At 40.7% G+C, this 20,458-nt stretch overlaps 1 protein-coding gene across 2 annotated transcripts in view; it reads left to right on the top strand.

Annotated features, from left to right (window-relative positions):
• LOC145458581 (multiple C2 and transmembrane domain-containing protein 1-like) overlaps window positions 1-20,458 on the top strand; it is a 37,176-nt gene that overhangs the window by 14,952 nt on the left and 1,766 nt on the right. For both annotated transcript variants that reach the window (XM_080336993.1, XM_080336992.1), the window contains 8 exons: window positions 1,499-1,644; window positions 2,042-2,204; window positions 2,579-2,775; window positions 4,266-4,470; window positions 5,185-5,379; window positions 8,682-8,818; window positions 15,960-16,103; window positions 16,684-16,891. In XM_080336993.1, coding sequence (XP_080193119.1) covers window positions 1,499-1,644; window positions 2,042-2,204; window positions 2,579-2,775; window positions 4,266-4,470; window positions 5,185-5,379; window positions 8,682-8,818; window positions 15,960-16,103; window positions 16,684-16,891 — 1,395 coding nt within the window. The remainder of the gene's footprint in view (window positions 1-1,498; window positions 1,645-2,041; window positions 2,205-2,578; window positions 2,776-4,265; window positions 4,471-5,184; window positions 5,380-8,681; window positions 8,819-15,959; window positions 16,104-16,683; window positions 16,892-20,458) is intronic.

Genomic DNA, 20,458 nt, shown 5'->3' with positions numbered 1-20,458 from the left:
TTCTATAAAATGGGAGATCACATAAAATTCATGACGCGTCTTCGCGAAAGTGACCTGAAACATTGGTATGATGAAAAATTGCATGACGGTTAAAATATTATTACTATACAGCGTGCATGGATGCTACTGAATATTTGAATATTATGACAGCTGCAGCTGTAAAAGGAACAGTTATATCATCCATTATCCGGCTGAATCATAGACCGATGTTCTGATGTATTGTGAGAACTGAGAATGTTTTCATTATTACAAATAATCCATTGAATCCATACTTATTATCGATTCTAGGTAGTGTGAAATGATATCATGCTCTCGGTTAAGACAAACCGTAGAAAGCTGTGAGGTCTTTGTGTTTATAGACGGATTCGAAGTGTATTGATTTTGGCCGGTCTCTGATATTATTATTATTATTAATGTATTTGACCCCTTGTGTTTTTAGAGCTGTCAACAAACTTTTTGCAGGCAGTAAATGTTTTGACATGACGCTGTAACTCATCAGTAATGAAGAAATCATGACTGCAACGCTAGGTCTCAAGTTGACCAAAGTCATTTTATTCCTCAGACTTTGCGTTTCCAATGCTTATCAGTACATGTCAAAGCAGCTGTGTAGCTTGCTTGCTTGCGTCATGTTGGTTTTAGTTTGTTTATGGCACATCATTCAACACTCAAAATGGTTTTGAGTACACGTGCATCCATTTTTTTGGTGACAGTTGCCTGCTTCTTATTATATCACATTGGGTTATCTTTATCAAGATATCACCAGTGACTTTTAAACAGATAACAAGACATATGCCGACCGATTTGGTCGTCTTGGTAAATGAAAGTACATGAAATTCATCCTAAAACAGCACGAACATTCATAGTTCTTAATTTGCTGCATTGAAGCAGCCTACAGCCATTACAAAACCGTTTGTAGAGAACTCAATACTGACATTCCACAATTGAGAAATTATTTTTCTCTTACTGTAACATTGAGACCCTGTCAAGTTTATCAAATGTGTTTTCTGATTTCCGCAGCTTGCGTAGCACAATTTGCAAACTGCTAGCACCCTGACATAATATGAATATTGAATATATTACCATCTAATATTTGTCAACTACAAGTACATTAAGCATACGCCCTAGATCCATTTAAAGATCAGTGCGTGGAAAGACCCAACCCTGTCGAAAAAACCATGATTAAGACTTGGCCGAATGCATCATTGAAATGGATGCGCGTCAATGAGTTATTGTTGTACAGAAAAGTTTTGGTGACAGAATTATTCGCAACTGTGGCAGTGACTCATGTAATGCATCAACCAATGACTGTCCCAATTGCACCATTGAAAGTTCTGGAACACATTAGCGAATATTTCCACCAGAAACAATATTGCTCTCATAATTCATCTGGCTACACCACTATTACTCATTACCGGTACTTGTTTTTGATGCACACTTTTGTGCTGAGTTCAATATGCGATATTCGATCCTAAGACGTGCAATATTTTCATCATTTCAGGTTTGTTTCAAAACTCTTGACCCCGTATGGAAGGAGGAAGTTTATTTCATGCTGACAGGGCAAGACTCAACGAACAAAGAACAGTCCACTATCGATATCTCAGTATGGGATAAGGACTCTTACCGTAAGGACGATTTTATCGGAAGGTATTTCAAATTGATATACCGTAATCCAAAATTTGCAAGACACTGAAAAACTTAACGGCTAAGTGTGTGTTGTATTCGGCATACTAATTTAATTTCAAAGTACCTGTAACTACTGTTCACCCTTCAAGTAGCCTAGCCAACACATCATAGCTGTTCAGAATCGGTGGTGTGACCTTTGTGCAAAATCCAAAATGCCCCCATCACTATTTTCTTCGCCCTCATTTAGAGCGTTACAGTTTTATTTACATCTGAATCTGCACAATACACTTATGATAACCTACTGATTGCCGAAATTTTGGAATTTTTTTCATGAAGGTCTATATTTTAAACACTGGGTTAGGCCATCGGACGCATTTTTCATACCTTGTTTTGTTTATAGCAAAATTTTGTCCCGCAGGTGTGAGCTGGAATTGAAAGATTTGCAGTACGACACAACGTATGACCGGTCACTCAGTCTGACCGACACAGCCGGTACAATCAAACTACTTGTAACAATGCAATTGAATCGACCGACCACGTACGAGCCAGTTATGGCACCGGAGGACTTGACGGCGAAATATGTAATTGTTCTCTTCTTAATGGTTGATTGCTTTCTACCTGGTCTCACATAATCTGTGTTCGCGGAGCAATACTGACAAATTACTTACTTAGAACTGAACTATTTTACCTTGCAATAACGGCATTTTCCTATTTTCATTTTACCCGGCTCCTACATCTACATAACTATGTAAAGTTGCACATACTTTGTTCACTTGCATTTCTTGTATCTCTCCACGCATGCGTGACTCTTTTAGACTCGGGCTGTGTGTGTTGCCAATACTGTTATACGTCAAGCTGGCACATTACCATGCTATTTCAGTGCATTTCTACCTTTTCATGGTACTGAACGATTTCCAAGACATGTTAATACCAACCTCTTTACCACTCTTACAAGGCTCTCGCGTCCACATTCAATTCCCTATCGGACGTTGGATTCGTGGAAGTGAAGGTGATACGGGCGTCTGGATGTCGGTCGGCTGATCCGAACGGGAAATCGGACCCTCTCTGTATAGTTGAACTGTGCAATGCGCGAGCCCAAACGCACACTTGCTACAAAACTCTAGACCCTGTCTGGAACAAGACTGTGGTATTGTAAGTCGACCTCGTGTTATTGGAAAAATTTTCGCTCTGCCATGGCACTTGTATGCGAGATCACTCTGTTCTTGCTTTCTAATTGTCAATTATTGTTATTTTTTGCATTTCAGTTCATCATTCATCATAAATAGTAGAATTTATATTCATTTCTATGCTGTATCCGGACATAGGGCGTTTACTGTATCAATGTGGTATATTACGACTGAAACGCACGACTACAATTACGGTTACATTTCTTTTGCTTTAAACTTCAGCCGACACACATTTTCGATTGCATTATAACAATTGAGATGCGGCTGCATCATAAGATAACATTTATTTTTAAATTGTGACAACATTTGCGTATTACGTCACAATGTATCCAGTGTCTACCTTCATTTTCGGCACCCACTGCTAATTTTTAACATTCACTGCGAGCCATTCCTGCATAATATGCAAGCGAGTGATTGAGTAAGAATAGTGAAATAACAATTAGTTCCCCCTTCAAGTAGAACCATGGTAGAGTACGACAACATGAATAGGAAATTATGTGATAGAATTTTCTGCTTATCGTAGCGTAACACAAGTATACCTGTAATCCACATCCACATAATACGAATATCGGGAGCCACCATTATGAATAACCCAAAAGGCCAGCTCGCTTGTATTTACGACTTGGATCAGTAACCGCAGAGTTGTAATGGCTCGTTATTTTATTTGAAGAGTATAAAATTTTGAAATCTTTATTCGGTTAAGCAGGGGCTGCTGTTTGCATACTCTTAGCCTCGCAGTAACGTTCAATTTGAGTGTACCTTGATCGCATAATCGAACATCAGTTTGACTAATAACAATGGTGTGATCAGCTTACAGAAAAGACCGTGAATGGGACAATAAGTCTTGACCTTATTTTATTTATCCACTACTAACCCAGTTTGACTGTCCTTAGTTTTTGATCCATGTCTATGGCCACCCAGGTTATATACTATACATAGCCTATGTATGTATAAAAGAGGTACAAAAATTCAATATTCAATTGTATGGTATATTCATATCGAAATGAACCCGAATATTTTCGGCTGACACTTGTCAGGGGTGATCGCCGGCAACTAGCACAGATTTGGAAAGAACTTTGTATGGTAACAATCGTGTTAGCATGGTTGTAACCAAGTCACAAGTCCATAGTTTTGACTTGAGTCAAGTCGAGTCATTTTCAATTCACCACCGAGTCAAGTCCAAGTCAGTGAGTAGAGGGTCAGGTCCGAGTCATAGTGCTGTGACTCGAGTCCGTGTCCAAGTCATTGTGTTCAGTTCAGTTCGGTTCAACCTCCTTTTTTCAACTCTGCCCGAATGATTTAGAATGGCTCGCATTCATGATATCGTAATTATCCTCAGTCCTAACAGTTTCTGGCCCTATTTTCCAAGAATCAGGACTGATAGATATATTTCAATTGTGGTAGCACTTCAGTGGGGCTTTTTACATGAATAACAGTTTTCATTGCGCTTTGCAGCCCCGTAAAAGACATCCACGATATCCTGGTGTTCACCGTAATGGATGAAGACCGAGACAAGATATCGGACTTTCTCGGCAAAGTTACGCTACCGCTACTGCGGGCAGTTAACGGCGTCGAGAAGACGTACGCTTTCAAGGACAAAAAACTCCAATTCCAAGCCAAGGGATCTCTCACTGTCGAAGTCCGTCTCATATACAACAAGGTAGAGTCACAGGCGCTGACTATTGTCACTGCAAAAATCTGTAGAACATCAGCCAGTCGTAAACCTTGCAAGTCTCTGAAATACAGAGGTGTGTTCGTCTGTTCAGTAACATAATACTTCCACTTTTTCAGGGTACATGAGTAGGCGCTGCACTACTTGCGCTGCTTACGATAGTGTTTGTTATTTTAAACTGGTCCCACTTCTACTCAATTTATAGGCCAAACTGCTTAGTGTGTACAGTGTACACTTTGGATTTAGTAAACTAAGTAAAGTAAAGCAATTCCTTAATGACCAGCCCCGATTAACTGCTAAACGTTTCAGACCCCTCGACCAAATCGCTACTTTTACTTGTAATTGAGTAGAAGTGTACGGCGTTGCCGCTAGAAAGCTACTCGAGTGGCAAAACTGACCAATTCAGCCACCTTTGATGAAGTAAGGCCAAAAATATCATTGACCGCTAGGAAAAAGGTACTTGTTCTGTTGCTATCCCTACAAACTGACTCCAGGCTCACTCTCTGAGAGGGGGGCCGGGCACCGCTTCTTTAAAGTGTGGTTGAAAATGTTTAAAATTTACCTTTGTTGCACGAGATTAAACATCAAGGGGTAAAAAGATAAATTTAAAAAAAAATAGGAGTTAAGTTTCAAGTTTTCGCTTTTTTCCTTCCTGCAAAGTCCTTCACGCTTTACGGGAATTCTCAAAAACTCATCTTGCAGGTACGAGCCGCCGTACGCACGTTCAGCCCACGCGAAGAGCGATACAACGCGCCGGAACCGAAATTCAAACGGCAACTGCTCACAGGAAACTTCAGCCGGCTGTGGTCCTGCATACAAGCCGTTCTGGGAGTCGGGGAGTTTGTGAATTCGTGCTTCACGTGGGAGAGCCCGGCGAGGTCGTCGGCTGCGTTTCTTGTAAGTACGCACAAGGTTTTAACGAGAAAAAGTACCGATAGCAGGGCATGCGACACTTTAGCACAGTGTTTCTTAACCTCTTTTCTAGTGCAAACCCTAAATGGACCACATAAAGATAGTGTCTCGGTAAAGGTCATCACTTCAACCCAATCATAATCATAGCCTTAATCTCTGCTATCTAATGGCTAAAAATTCACCCGATAACTAAAAAAAAGTGATCACTGTTGCCCTACCCTCGTCACGGCCTAATCAGCAGCTTGAGTAAAATCAAATTTTGTAGTTATGCTTTCGACATTGCCCTTTCACGGAACCCTTAAAACTTGTCCGCGGACCACAGACCTCCAAGGAGCCCATGAACCCCTGCTTTAGCGTGACGACACATGAACAGGGATGTGAATACTAGAGGTAGTCAAGAGGTAGTAGTTTTCGTTGGTATCCGACTGGATGAAGAAGTAAAGTCATAAATTTTTACGCAAGTAGCAATTTTCAAGTAATTGAAGAAGCAAGTATTCAAGCTCTGGTTTTGCCTAAAAAACATGAAAACCACGCACTGCCTCGACTGCAAAAGAGTTAGCAAGTTGAAAAAATCACTCAATATTGCTATGTGTCAAAATCGCTTTTAGCGAGACCAATGTTTCGAGCTTGAATTGAGTACCGCATTTCGAATGAAATTACTCTGTCATTTTGCTACGCCCCATTTTGCTAATCCGTTTTGTTCGGATATGAAGCCAGACTCGAGATCGATATATTCTCTGGGCTTTGAACGCGTCGTCGTTGTTGGCTTTAGGTCAATCCTTATCGGCATCCAAGTCCATTATAATTTGAAGAGAGTCTTGTAGAAATTAAAAATATATAAACAAATATACAAATAATGTATTCATATTTCTCAAATACGGATAAAATATTGGATCCCAGTATAATTACGATTTGTTCCTAGCATCGATTTTAGCATGCGACAGAGACTTGGAGACTACATGCCGCGCTGGGTCTTTCTGATACTCTTTAAATGCTTGTACCAATCGAAGTTACAATACGGCGTCCTCTGCTGGGGGGCTGCCAGAGTTAGCGCACTCAAGCCACTGCAACAAGTACAGCATCAGGTCCTTCGTATCATAGCCAGGACATCAAGGGGGCCAGGTTGTGCGTCCAATAAATCACTGCTCAAAAGATTCTCTGCCTTAAACATAAAAGCGATGCGTAAACTAGGAATTGCCAAGTTTATGTATCAGTTCCATTGGGGTCACCGCCCCGGTAATTTCAGTGACAGGAAAAATCATCGCACTATCGAATATATTTTCGAACGGTATATCGTCAGCTATCCGACAGTCGTAGAGCATGTCCTTGCCAACATTCAAGTCGAGATACAAGCAATTTCTACTGAATAAATACCAGTCAGCCCTCAGGTTTACCGGACCACAATGTGTCAGGTCGATTTCGCCTTTGTCCCATGCCCCACCCTCCCATTTTGTTGCTTGTCCATTTGTATGATCTACTTTACTTTCGCCTAGCCCTAGGTGTTTTGAAATGATGAAATTCGTAATAACCTCATACTCATAGACCAGTGGTCGGGAACCTATGGCTCGCGAGCCATATATGGCTCTTTTGGGTATAAGATATGGCTCTTTGCCAAATATTTATTTTTGTACTGAATTGATCAATATTGCAGCGACTTGTTGGTAAATTTTCATCACTGCTTGAATAATTATTCTCGTGACAGTATAAACATTTCTTTGAGAGGTAAAGACAATGCCGTCTTCATGTTTAGGGGCTCGGTCCCCCACTTTTCAAAATCACAAAATTTAAGTCACTGTCACGCCGGCGGTCAATACCTCTGGCGAATTCTATGTACTCGACTTTAAATCTTGAATTGTGCGATACGTTGATTAATCAAAGAGCATAGCAGACACGGTAACGCCCATTTCAAAACGCAGTTTTCAAATACACATTGTCTTCCTGACCGACGGCGCGAAATGAACTGTCGTGGACGTGACATTCAGAATTATAAACTCGAATTACAAACAACGCCATAGCTATCCACGTTCTTGATTGGTAAGTGGCTCTGTAGTGCCGGCGATAAAATGTATGCATGCAGCGCAACGTTATGTTACCTACGAATACCTTGACAATTGAGATCGATAAATATTTAAATTTTCGAAATCAGTGTGACAGTTACATTCTATTAATACAGTGGTTCCCAAACGGAGGGAAATTTCCCCCTTGGGGGGAATTTTGAAATTTTTAGGGGGGAATTAGTCTTAATATTTACAGGGGATATTGGGCTTTGGCGTTGTATCGGAAGATACACTATTTTCACAAGTTTGTTAGATTTTTATGGTATAGAACTGTTAAGTAGAAATTAGTTCTTTACAATTGTATGTTTCTTTGGCGGATTTAAAGCTAGGTATATGTTTAAATGCCTTCCGTAGATATTACACCCCCTGAGAAAACGACGCTCACGAGACTATATCGTTGGGTCGGCGACAGCCTCTCGACCAAATTGCTACTAAACAGGAAAACATCAAGCCGAATTCAGCACAAGGCCGCTGATGAAATTGTTTTACCTTTTCAAGCCAACATATGAGCTAACGTGAAAAACATACCGTACCAAATTCATCGATTCAACTCAAGTCCATAGCAAGCGGACTTGCTGATTTATTTTTCGTCAGCGGCTACCCGACCGGTCAAGAATAGGTCAAGTTTGACTGTTCTTTACCAAAGTTTAGTGCTGTCTGCAGTCGCCATGGTTCAGACAGAATATCTTTGGCCATTAATTGCTCAGTCAACAAATGGTTACGCGTTAAAAAGCTCATTTTTTTAGTCACAGGCAACTTTTTCATAGGGGGGGGATTTTAGCTCAAATATCGGCCAAGGGGGGCACGAGACGAAAAAGGTTGGGAACCACTGTATTAATATCAGTTACAATAAATTCTAAGCTACTGACGATGAATTGCGTTGCGTTATCAGCCGTGAGGCTTGGCCTGTCTGTGCCCTACCTCTCGTTTCGAGCTTTGTTTTCCAACAATATATACCAGTTTTTAGAGAGAAAATATGGTGCTCACGAGGAATCCCATGTAGTGAGTTAGAATTACTGATACCATGACGTGACGAATTTTCAATTGTAACGTAACAGTCGATTGGCATGTATGACTCCTTGGGAGTTGAGATGGAAAAAAATAGGGCCAATATGGCTCTTCGGACAAAAAAAAGGTTCCCGACCACTGTCATAGACAGTAATGATTAAATTTACGAAACATCCCTCTCTAGCTTTGCGCTGAAAAGCAACCTTATTCTTGTTTGCGCAGGTATACATACTTTTTGTCTGGAACGTGGAATTGTACATGATACCCATACTTCTGCTGTTGCTGCTTGTCCGGAATTATTATCACATTGTTCACAAGAAGAACGCGGTCACAAGGGGAGACTATGAAGACAATAAAAAGTGAATACCGAACCATCTTTTTACTTCCTCGTAATGCGGGTCTGAACTGTCGACTCATGCATTGTTGTGAAGTTTTAAGTTTTGTGAATTCGCTTCACAATAAGTGTGTTGTATATACATTTGACTATAGGATACAATGAGGTGTCTCACTAGGCCTGGAAACGAATTGAGATGGTTTGTATCGACTTTATGTCTAGCACAGTTGGTTCAGTAGGTGCACTGTGCAAGGGCATGCCTCTGTTTAACGCCTTCCATTTCTGTTACTATATTTGTAAGTCAAAGGTGAGAGCTTGGTTGATCGAGTTCCACTAATCATTTCATTCCTTTTTCTTTTCATTGCATCGCAATTCTTGTGTCTTGAGTTGATGAACATGGTACACAATAATGTGATACTGATACCGAGGTTCATTTTACCGTGGTTTTTGAGCCCTTTGCCATGCATACTTCAATTTTGATCATGTTTTCTGGTTGAAATATTCGTTCAAGTGTCTCGAGTGTGAGGTACTCCGTGACGCTAATGAAAAACTCAAGCACTCGTATGCTCTCGTGACCTGTTTGTCATGGAAATTCCCGTTTTGACAGTTCCGCGCCTCTGCCTGCTAATGCTTTGCGAAATTTGAAAATAGTGTAAGTGTAGTGTAGAAAACAGGGCTGGCCAACCCGCGGCCTGCGCGGAAATTTTCGAAAAGGACTTATATTATCAAATTAATCGCACACGTAATTCATGATGAACGTGTGTTCCAAGAAAAGAAATTGACATTTACTGTTTGCTGACTTGTCAATTACGGTATAATCAAGGTTACAGCCAAAATTTCCGACTAGCCTAATCTCCAAATTTAGGCTGCTAATAACTGAAAATGGTCGCCATTTTCGCCAAGTCCTAATCAACTAGCTACTAGCTAGTTATTAAAAAGGGGCTGAACACTCAGGTGGCGCGCGCAATCATTCGTACACCGCATTTGGCTCATACACTAAACTGGATGGACACGCCTGGTGGCTTGCTATGTCGAGCGGTATGTATCGCTCGCTTCTCAGGTGTTGATACGATACGATCACGGCAATAACTTTCGGTTGGCGTCACCCGCCTATCAGCTCATGACGGAAGGTTATAACGAAATTTATCAGTAAACTGAAAATATTTTGGTAGTTATCGATAAGGCAACGATCCTGATTGAACTACATATGTATAATAATGTCAACTGCGTGTTGAATTCCTATAGTAGAAGCAGCGGACCCGCGTGAACCCGTTCTACGGAAATTTATTCGTGGCACGAATGTTTGAATAACATATAACATTGTTACTGATTGTTACCCGATTATTCACGATGGTGTCGACAGTTGTCTCGCTGCGTCAATTACAGAGGTCAAAGTATTCAACGTTGGTGCTCTAGTAAAAGTAGAAGTGACCTCGTATATTTATACTCAAGTATATGCAGAGTAGGGATTTCCAAGTAAGTAAAAAAGTAGGTACTTTAGGGGAACCTGGTGTGTTGAAAAACCTACTACCGTAATTTTCCATGTATAATGCGCAAAATTTTACCGATTTTTGCCCTAAAATAGGGGGGTGCGTATTATACATGGGTACAGCAAGCCTTGAAAAAAAAATCCCTTGATCAAAAACTTGAAATCGCGCCTCTCTTCGTGTTTGTTTTAATCGCGGATCACCTCTAGCCATTGAGCCCCGTAATTCGTACTATCGAGTGTAACGCGCTGCCAAATAGAGAGTCATGTTGCCAATTAACGAAAAGCGTGTTTCTAATTAACGAGTGTCGTCTGCAAAGCACGCGATCTCTTGCTGAGTTGATTTGCCGTTTGTACGCGAGCGAAATTAGGTCACTGATTGCTACCGGCGCGCGCGGCAATCCTTGTTGATGCATCGCGTCAACGACAGGCCGTAACAATCTCATACACAAGAGGCCATGTACGCAAGATATAATCGCTTGGGTAATCAGTCGCATCTCCAACAGGACTGGTGCGCCCGACATAACCGTTGGCCTAAGCAATCGCATCTGTAATTGTAATAGGCCACGTGCGCAAGATGTCGTGTGTCGCTAGCCTGGGCTATCGCGTCGCCAACCTCAAAGGCTTTGGCTACTATCAACTCTCGTTTAGAGACAATGCCGTTAATTGTAATATGATTACTAATCACTAATACTAATCATTGATTAGCGATCATTTTGTCATGATTGTTCGACAGTGACATCGCAAAACAGAACAACATCGAATACTAAACCGCTACTATTCATGTACTCATGTACTGCGAATGCAGGGTGCGTACTATACATGGGCAATTGGGCACAGGCTTTTTCCCAGAATATACACGTGACAAATTTTTACAAGAAAAAACTACTACCTACGAAGAATTCCAGTAGTTACATCACGCATTATAGTAGATATAATTAAAAATGTAGTAGTACAATGAAAGATACTCTCCTACATTCTCGGGTAGAAAGCGTCTGTCCCTAATGAGCAGCTTGCCAAGAATGGAGAAATAACGTTCAACAGCAGCAGTTGTTGGCTGGCAACACCGAAGTTGTGCGTACGCTTCTGGTAACAAACCGTGTTGTTTCATTCACGATTTTTCATCGTGCGCTTCTTGATATCAGCTTGTGATGACTGTTCGCCCCTTGAACTTATTAGCAGTGTACTCAAATTACATAGCACTTGCCATTACGAGTTTTATTATCAATGTGAATTATAGTTTCTATGCTTTTTTATCGCCGTGAAAGCCTTGAAACCTTCCCGGCGTTTGAAACGTGCAGCGCAAGCCTACTCACTTTGGCGAAAGAGAATATTCTGTTAATAATGATTGACAAGCAGCATTACCATAAGAGCGCTTTGGCATGAATATAACCGAACAATACCTAATTGCCTTCATTGTTGTATAAGTGGCGTTATAGTATTTGGGATGAAACAGAATTTATGCATGCGAAAAAAGTCGTTCGTGCCATTATGACGTCGTAAAATTCCGGATAAATTTACCAGGATCTATCGATGATGATGATTCGCTAAGTACTCGTAAGTCAGATATACCCTGGGGATTGGGTAGTTACGTGACTCCGTAATATCGGTTTTCAATAACCTATAAAGAGCTTTTTACGGGTACAGAGCTAAATATACAATTGATTAATATATTCATCTTGAAATAAACTCGAATAATATCGACTGACACTCGTCAGGGTGTATCGTTAACAACAAGTAGAGAATTGGAAAGAACATGGTATATCAACATTCAACAATCATCTCATCATAAACCTATATAAAGGCACATACATACATAGTTGAACAGCTTCTTTGAGGTACAGAACTTCAATATACAATTGAATAGTATATTCATATTAAAATGAACCCGAATATTTTCGGCTGACACTCGTCAGGGGTAATCGTCAGCAACTAGTAGAGAATTCGAAAGAACAGCGTATATCAACAATCGTAACACAAAATATGACGTCACCAGCATGAAATGTCGAATACGAGAGCGTTCAATGTACTATTTTTAGATGATACACGAACTCTTTTTGTTGACACAGCCTTGGCTGGTGTATTTTGATAAAAGTCGACTCCAAGGCGCACAAATGAAAGTGTGAGCGACCCTTTCCGAGTATGCGAAATCTGTCGTCTCGATAATTTTTCGCACAGGCGGGATTATCCAACAAGTGTTTGCCAATTGCAGAATTTATGGCCTTCGATTGGTCCGCATCAATCTTGAGCGGGTGAGTTAAGGGTGAGCTTTTCATCGAGCGTGTTCTAATGAATCTAGGGACATGCTGATTTACGCGTTCCTGCAAGCGCTTTGACGTTCTTCCCACGTAGCCACAATCACAGTGGCACTTAAATACATAGTTGTGTCATACAGCCGTCATTGTAATCTCAGCACGAGCATGTTCTCGGTACGGTGCGCGAATGGGAATTTTATAGATAAAACAGACTCCTGTGGCGGAAAATTGAAAAGCTCGTTTGTGATACATGCCGACGTAAGCGACTAAGCATCTATCTGAATGCGAGTTAGATATAATAACTCTTGGATCTTGGCTCGCGTAAAGCTAATCCCCCCCGACTATTAACTTTGTAGCGAACTCATTCGACAGCGGGGATTTTCGTAAAATGTAAAACGATCGTACGTCTATCGAGTATTGAAATTATACGCTCCACGACACTGCCGGTCAATTTATAAACGAGCCCTATAGTTTCGGTACTATTTTCCAGCGTGGAAGCCTTGAAACCTCGATTTGTCGTGTAGCGGCATATGAAACGTATCACGCAAAGCTACGAACGTTACTGGAAATGACATATTTCCGAAGTCATGAGCGAACAACCCTCGGCGTTGCCTCAAAGTGCAACTAAATAGGTGTGGTCGAAAAAATACCAACGTCTTCAATGTGATGTAGGAAATATATATTTTTGTGGACGCACATACGGTATGTATCATTGAACTTTCGCATCATTGATACTGATATGAAGGCATAATGAGTGATACTTGAACAATCGACTCGAATCGAATGGACAAGGTTCGGGAAGGTTATAAATAATAATAATAATAATTCACCGCATATAAGCGATATCGAACGAATCAAACTCGTATAAAAGGTATGCCAATTACGACACTATTCTAATTCGATTCTTAGAGGTTCAGAACTTCAATATGCATTATTCAGTTGAATAACATATTCATATTGGAATAAACCTGACGCTCGCCAGGATTAATCGTCAGCAACTAGTAGAGAATTGAACAGAACAGTTGCACGCGATTGTTTACAAACAATGTGTATTAAGATTTGTTTCTCACGCTAACGCGAGTTTGTGCAATACAGCACTTATGCGAAGACACCTGCGTTGTAGTGATGCGCTGTTTCGTAGTGCAAATCATCCCTGCCGGCTCAGACCGGCTCCATACTATTACCGAGAATGCTATTACCGAGGGCGAGATGGACATTATACCGAGAATTGACATTACCGAGAATTGACATTACCGAGAATGGACATTACCGAGAATGGACAATAGGGCTCTTCAAAAATGAATTTTTTTCTCAAATCGTACTGGCTACTTGATAAAATTGTTAGGTTACCTAATTTAAGCCTACACACAAAATTTGGTTCAATTCCAGCCAGTAACCGTTTTGCTACGGAAGAAAGTTTGTATTTATTATATAAAAATAAACAATAAGAAATTTGAAAATTTTCTATTTACCTCATAAAAGTGTTAGGATGTCTATAGAAACGATGCTCACCAAATTTGGTTCAATTCCAACCAGTGGAAGTGGAGATATTGCCATGGAAAAATTTGGATTTGAATAAAATAGTATTTACGGTGACCGATTCTTTGTTTATTTATTATAGTTGTGCTCACCGTAAATACTATTTTATTCGAATCTAAATTTTTCCATGGCAATAACTCCGCATCCACTGGTTGGAATTGAACCAAATTTGGTGAGGACGGTTTCTATAGACATCCTAACACTTTGATGGGGTGAACAGAAAATTTTCAAATTTTTTATTATTTAATTTTATATAATAATTAGAAACTTTTTTCTCCTGTAGCGAAGCGGTTACTGGCTGGAATTGAACCAAATTTTGTGTGTAGGCTTAAATTAGGTAACCTAACAATTTTATCAAGTAGCCAGTACGATTTGAGAAAAAAATTCATTTTTGAAGAGCCCTATTGTCCATTCTCGGTATTGTCCATTCTCGGTAATGTCCATTCTCGGTAATGTCCATTCTCGGTATTGTCCATTCTCGGTAATGTCCATTCTCGGTATTGTCCTTCTCGGTAATAGCATTCTCGGTGTAGACCGGACACCGCTCAGACCGGGCTGGTCTTAAATGCGCACCTCGTATTTGGAAGGCTACGTCTATCACATTGTGACGTCATATTTGTTAATCGCCGCAATTTATGGCGACATTTTTGTGCCGTTACGAAATTTCACTGCATGGTAACGCCCGTGGTCGGTATGCCGGCATTGTGTGATGTTTTGATGTTTTTGGCGGATTGTCATAACAACCGATAGTCGATTCTGGTTTTGCGATATTCTCAGATTCCTAGCCGGCTACCTAAACCACGTTTCTACTAATCTACTCCCTTGTAGTATGCGATCCCGTTTCTGATTCGGAGAATAGCGGCTGCGATATTGATAGAGAATTTCAGCGTCAATTTCCAAACCAGAATCAAACCTAACCACTGATGAGAAGCCTATCAGACGAAAATAATCGTAACGATTTCAATATGAATGTACTATTTATTGTGTATTGGAGATCTGTACCTCCAAGAGTCTCTTGAAAGAACCGAATAACAACACAACGCCAATGAAATATTCACGCGCACTCTCGGCGAAAAACTGTGTATTCATACCCGTGATATAAGGTGTGAATATACACCCGAGATACATTAAGCCAGAACATAGCTCAAACTTACACTACGGTATAAATCAAACGCAGGAGTAGGAGTGTTCAAAAATGACCTTTTCTTTTAAATTGTACTGACTACTTGATAAAGTTGTTAGGTTACCTGAAAAGAACGCTGCACACATATTTTGGCTCGATTACAACCTATTGTGGCGTTGCTACAAGAGAAAAAGTTGTGGAATAAAAATGAGGAATAAAAATAAATATAGTATTTTATCAAATTTTACCGGCTACCCCGTGAAATCGTTAGATTGTCTGAAAAAACGATGCACAACGAATTTGACCCAATGCCAACCAGTAGAAACGAAGTTGTTGATGTTGAAAATTTGTGATTTCAAATTCTAGTATTTACGGTGGGCAGAAATTTAATAAATAATAATTGAAGAATTTGCCGCCGTAAATACTATTTTATTAAAGTCCAAATTTTTCAACCACAATAACTTCGCTTCCACAGGTTGGAATTGAGCCAAATTTGGTTTCTGTACGCAACCTAACAATTTCATGGGGTGAACAGAACATTTTGAAAAAATTTTGAACAATTTTTTAAATAATAAATTTATAACTTTCTTCTCTCGTAGCAATGCGGCTACTGGTTCGAATTGGACCAAATTTGGTGTGCAGGCTTCGATTAGGTAACCTAACAATTTTATCAAGTAGCCGGTACAATTTGAGAAAAAAGTCATTTTTGAACACCCCCTACTGTACAGTAATGTTTGTCACAACTCAAATCCCTCCGTTTCAGATTCCACGACGATTACGAAGACGAAGAAACGGAAGACAGTAGCAAGCCTTCGCTGATACAGCGTTTGAAATCTGTCGAGGAAACCTTGCTCAAAGTTCAGAACATACTGGACTGGCTGGCGTCGCTGCTGGAAAGGATACACAAGTACGTGTTAAAAGTAGTGGGCGTTGTCGCTCAAGTAGAAGTAGATGTGTCGCCGTAAATTTCTACTGACTTACAAGTGCAAGTAGCAGTTTCATAGACATGTCATAACTGCTTCAATTAGATGTCGAAACTCGATGATATGAATAGACCTCAAGCTGTCAAGCATGTAGTTTCTAAATGTGAATTTGGTTGAAGGGTCGCAAAAATTTTCGTTGCGAGTTTGTAAAATGAATCTTCGATACGATGTCAAGACGACACTACTAATCGGTGTAATCTTCGAAAATATATTCGGTTACCATAAGACCATTAGACAGGGTCCATTTCACGTGGCTCTTACGACAATGGCACTCGTAAAAATGACGCAGACTCGTCGCAAGCTATACCAGGGTTGTATTGACTCGAGTCAAAACTATAAAAGAAGAATTGTCTTGTGACTTGGTTACAACCCTGCAGTAGACCACCGAGAATGGACACTACCAAGACTATATTGCATTGCATATTATATTATGTCAAATCTCGGTTATTGACCTGTTAACGGTTTTAGTCGGGCTTCACTTGAAACGCGACTTTCTGTTCTCAGCACGTTCGCATGGAGCGTGCCGTACCTGACGACGCTGGCCGGGATCGTGCTTTCTGTCGTCACAGTGGTGCTGTACTTCGTGCCGTTGCGCGTGATTGCGCTGCTCTGGGGACTGAACAAGTTCACGAAGCGACTGCGCAAGCCCAATTACGTTGCCAACAACGAGCTGCTCGACTTTTTGTCGCGGGTGCCGTCTCACGTGGAGCTGGTGGGTGTTTATGTTTTACCTGTGTTAGTATGAGACTGCGCAATATGGAGTCTCGTGCCTGGGTGATTCGAGTCTGGCATATTACGACGCGATGATAGTATTAATGACCTGGAAAGATCAGAAGAGCCCGTAACTCCTAACCCGAATGCATTTAATACCTTGTTACCAAGTGACGAACTCACTAAGGGCCATATATCACAATTCGACGCTCCTCTTCAGTGAAACATTCCCTTCCCAATATATTAATACAATATTGAATTGTATAATAAAGTTCAGTACCTCAAAGAAGCTCTTCAAGTACAATATTGCAGCATTACCCCTGACGAGAGTCAGCCGAAAATATTCGGGTTCATTTCAATACCAATATACTATTCAATTGTATATTGTAGTTATCTTCAAATAATGATAAAAATACATTTATAGTTCCAAATTCAACATGGCGAATTCACGGTGAACCGTTATAAGAATTCGGGTGGGATTTGAAATAAGGCTTTGTGGCGTCACTGCCGTTTCGGCGTGATTATGTTCAAATTCAAGATTTGTCTTCGTGGTCGGCACTTCGCTGCGTTTACTTTCATAGGGCGCCTCAAACGCAACCGGTAATGTAGATCTTGCTTTATACGACTGTGGGAATTGAGAGTTACGAGGTGTACATGACGTAAAAGCGGGTTCTGTGTTGCTGGAGTTGGGTCTTTTTCCTTTATGATTAATGCGTTTTGGTATTGCTCGTAATGGGTATGGTATAATGCAGTGGCGGCTCGTCCTATAGGGCAACTGGGGCATTGCCCCACCTAAAATCCTGTTCAATAACAATTCCTTACCATTTATAGACGCACACCAATCTATATATACCGAAATCACAGCGAAAATCGTAATCTTCTTGTCCTTTCGCTTGTAAATGCCCATATATAGCGAAGTCTCTGCGAAAATCGAATTCTCTTCTGTGTTTTCGCTTTGCGAATGCCTAGCCGGGGCATGCCCCGGTAGCGCTCATAACAAGCTTTCACTGTCTATTCTCTCAAAGCCGCGCACAATAAAGAAACGGTGATTTACTGTCTCCTATTCATAAAATTACCGAGCAACCGGGGCACAATGGCTCTGTGCCCCTAAGGTGTGATGTAACAATCGTATCTATAGCTGAACTCGGTTACCGTCATATGCGTTTAGTCGACCTTTGATGGTATAGGTTGATTTTGATGGTGTTTCACACCATGAAAACTCTTGAAACTTGGTATGTCATGTCGTGATGGTGGTATTTAACACTGGCCCAAGTTTCAGGGTTTCTACTTAAAGTTTAGGGTAGTAATTCTGTTTCCGAAGTTGAGTGTGTGCTGATCCGTCATGTATCGCAAACAGATTTTACTCAAAAGCCGGTATTGGTATCCATTGATTTTGACGATGTTCAATACTGAGATCGGTTATGACATTTGGCACTGTAAGTCTTAATGTTAGTATCGAACGCTGTACCAAGTTTTAAGTTTGTCACTGAACTGTGTTAGTGGTAATTTCGTTTCCTAATTCGAGTGAGAGCTGACTCGTCATTTATCGCCAACGGATTATACGCAAAGCCGGTATTGGTCTCTATTGATTTTAACGATGCTCCTTACCTAGATCCGTCAAAAGCTTTTGCACGGTATGTCTTGATTTTAGTATCGAACGCTGTGCCAAGTCTCAAGGTTGACACTCAATGATTAGGGCAGTAATTTCGTTATCAAGGTCGAGTATGGTGGAGATGTGCTCCGATCTGACACTTCAGCCTACAACGCGGCATTGCGGATTTCACGCAAAAGCCGGCGTATCTGCGGCAACGTTAACTGAGATGATGATATCATTCTCAGTTTGCATCATAATATTTACTTTGATATTAAATTCTCCAATGTCAATTTCACCGTGAAATTGTGGCCTTCAAGCCATTTGCTTACAACCCCCTGTCAAGCGCGATAGCTATTTCGTTTTCGATGGCGGCTAACAGCTGATCACTTGATCAGCCTATTCCTCAGTGAATTTTACGCAAAATTCGGTGTTGGTCTGTTCGCATCAATTTTGACAGTGTACCATACCGAAAAGCGCCATGAGGCCACTTCTCGATGATGTCATGTAACAGTGTACTAAGTTTACGGCTTTCATCCACGTATTTATTCGGTAATATATTTTCCAAAGGCGATTTCGCAGCAGACCTATAGACAGTAATAAAGCCGTATGTGTCGTGTTACAGTCTCCAGTTTCAAGGCCAAAATCTCCTATGCTGTACCGAGACCGAATTTCCGAGGCTGCTATTCTTAGTTCTTCAGAATGATGTTTTGAATTCAATATGACAGGCCCAATCTATGAGATAACAATTGCGTATCTATCCGAACTCGTTGACCTTTCCAATCTCTCGAGTTATAGTCATTTCCATTTCTGCAGATAATTAGTCAGGTCTAGTGCGAACATGAACCGTGTAGAATCTTTGTTCCGTACGCCGTTTACGCAGTTACCACACTTCAAGTCACAGCTCACCGGCGCACCTCTCGTGGCACATACGTTAAAATCACTGTTGCCGGGAAATTCATGTTACCGTACCATCATTAAGTTACGTGTTTACGTTGGAAAACGACATTGTGACGTCATCTTGATAAAAAGTCGCTTGCAGCCCTTGCCCCACCACCCGATATTGTCACGAGCCGCCACTGGTATAATGACTAATGCGTAGCGACGCGACTGCGTCTGAGCTCTGCGATGATTTCTGTTCTTCAAGCCGGTGTCCTGGCGCGTTTTATTTTCAAGGAGTGCCCGCGTGGCTGTACTGATCAGTAGATTTACCGCTGCCGACGATATAGTCACACGCGTTTTGCTGACTAATGACGAAGTATGTAGCTTTACCGTAATTGAATAATATTCGTATTGAAATAAACCCGAATATTTTCGGCTGACACTCGTCAGGAGTAATCGCCAGCAACTGGTGGAGGATTGGAAAGAACATTGCGTATCAACAACCGTATCATGACGCCACCGGCATGCGAACAGATAGATGACCCTTGTTCTGATAACTAATCGCATAATTACCAGAGATGAGAGGATTTGAAATTTCTATGTCCTAATCCAATACAAATCCGAACCTTTAAATCCTAATCCATAACTTTTTCATATTCAAGTCCATGTCCAATCCTAATCCGATTCCAACTGGAAATTCAGAAAAAATACTCATTTATGCAATGGAGGGATTCGAAAATTTTCTTTCACAACCAACGATTCACTTGATTCAAGATAACTTAGTAACCATAACTACATTAATAACTGATCTGAATAAAGTTTGTCGCCATTCGCCACACGACATTTCAATCTCCCAGAAAATAGATAAATCCAATCCAAATCCTAATCCGTTCTGAAAAAAATGTCTAATCCAAATCCAATCCAAATCCGACAAAATTTCACAAATCCTGTTTTTTTTCAAAACTTAATCCTGATCCATGCTCATCTCTGATAATTGCCGACGGATTTTCGAAGATGGGCGTAACCAGTATGGTCTTCAATTACACCTGTGTCCGTATCTCAAGACGCTCTCCTGTTTCGGGCATTAATGATAGC

This window comes from Botryllus schlosseri, chromosome 16, assembly GCF_051294905.1.
Source record: "Botryllus schlosseri isolate E-star chromosome 16, Bs_hap1, whole genome shotgun sequence".
NCBI classification, from domain to species: domain Eukaryota; kingdom Metazoa; phylum Chordata; class Ascidiacea; order Stolidobranchia; family Styelidae; genus Botryllus; species Botryllus schlosseri.
This window is presented reverse-complemented; position numbering and strand designations above follow the sequence as displayed.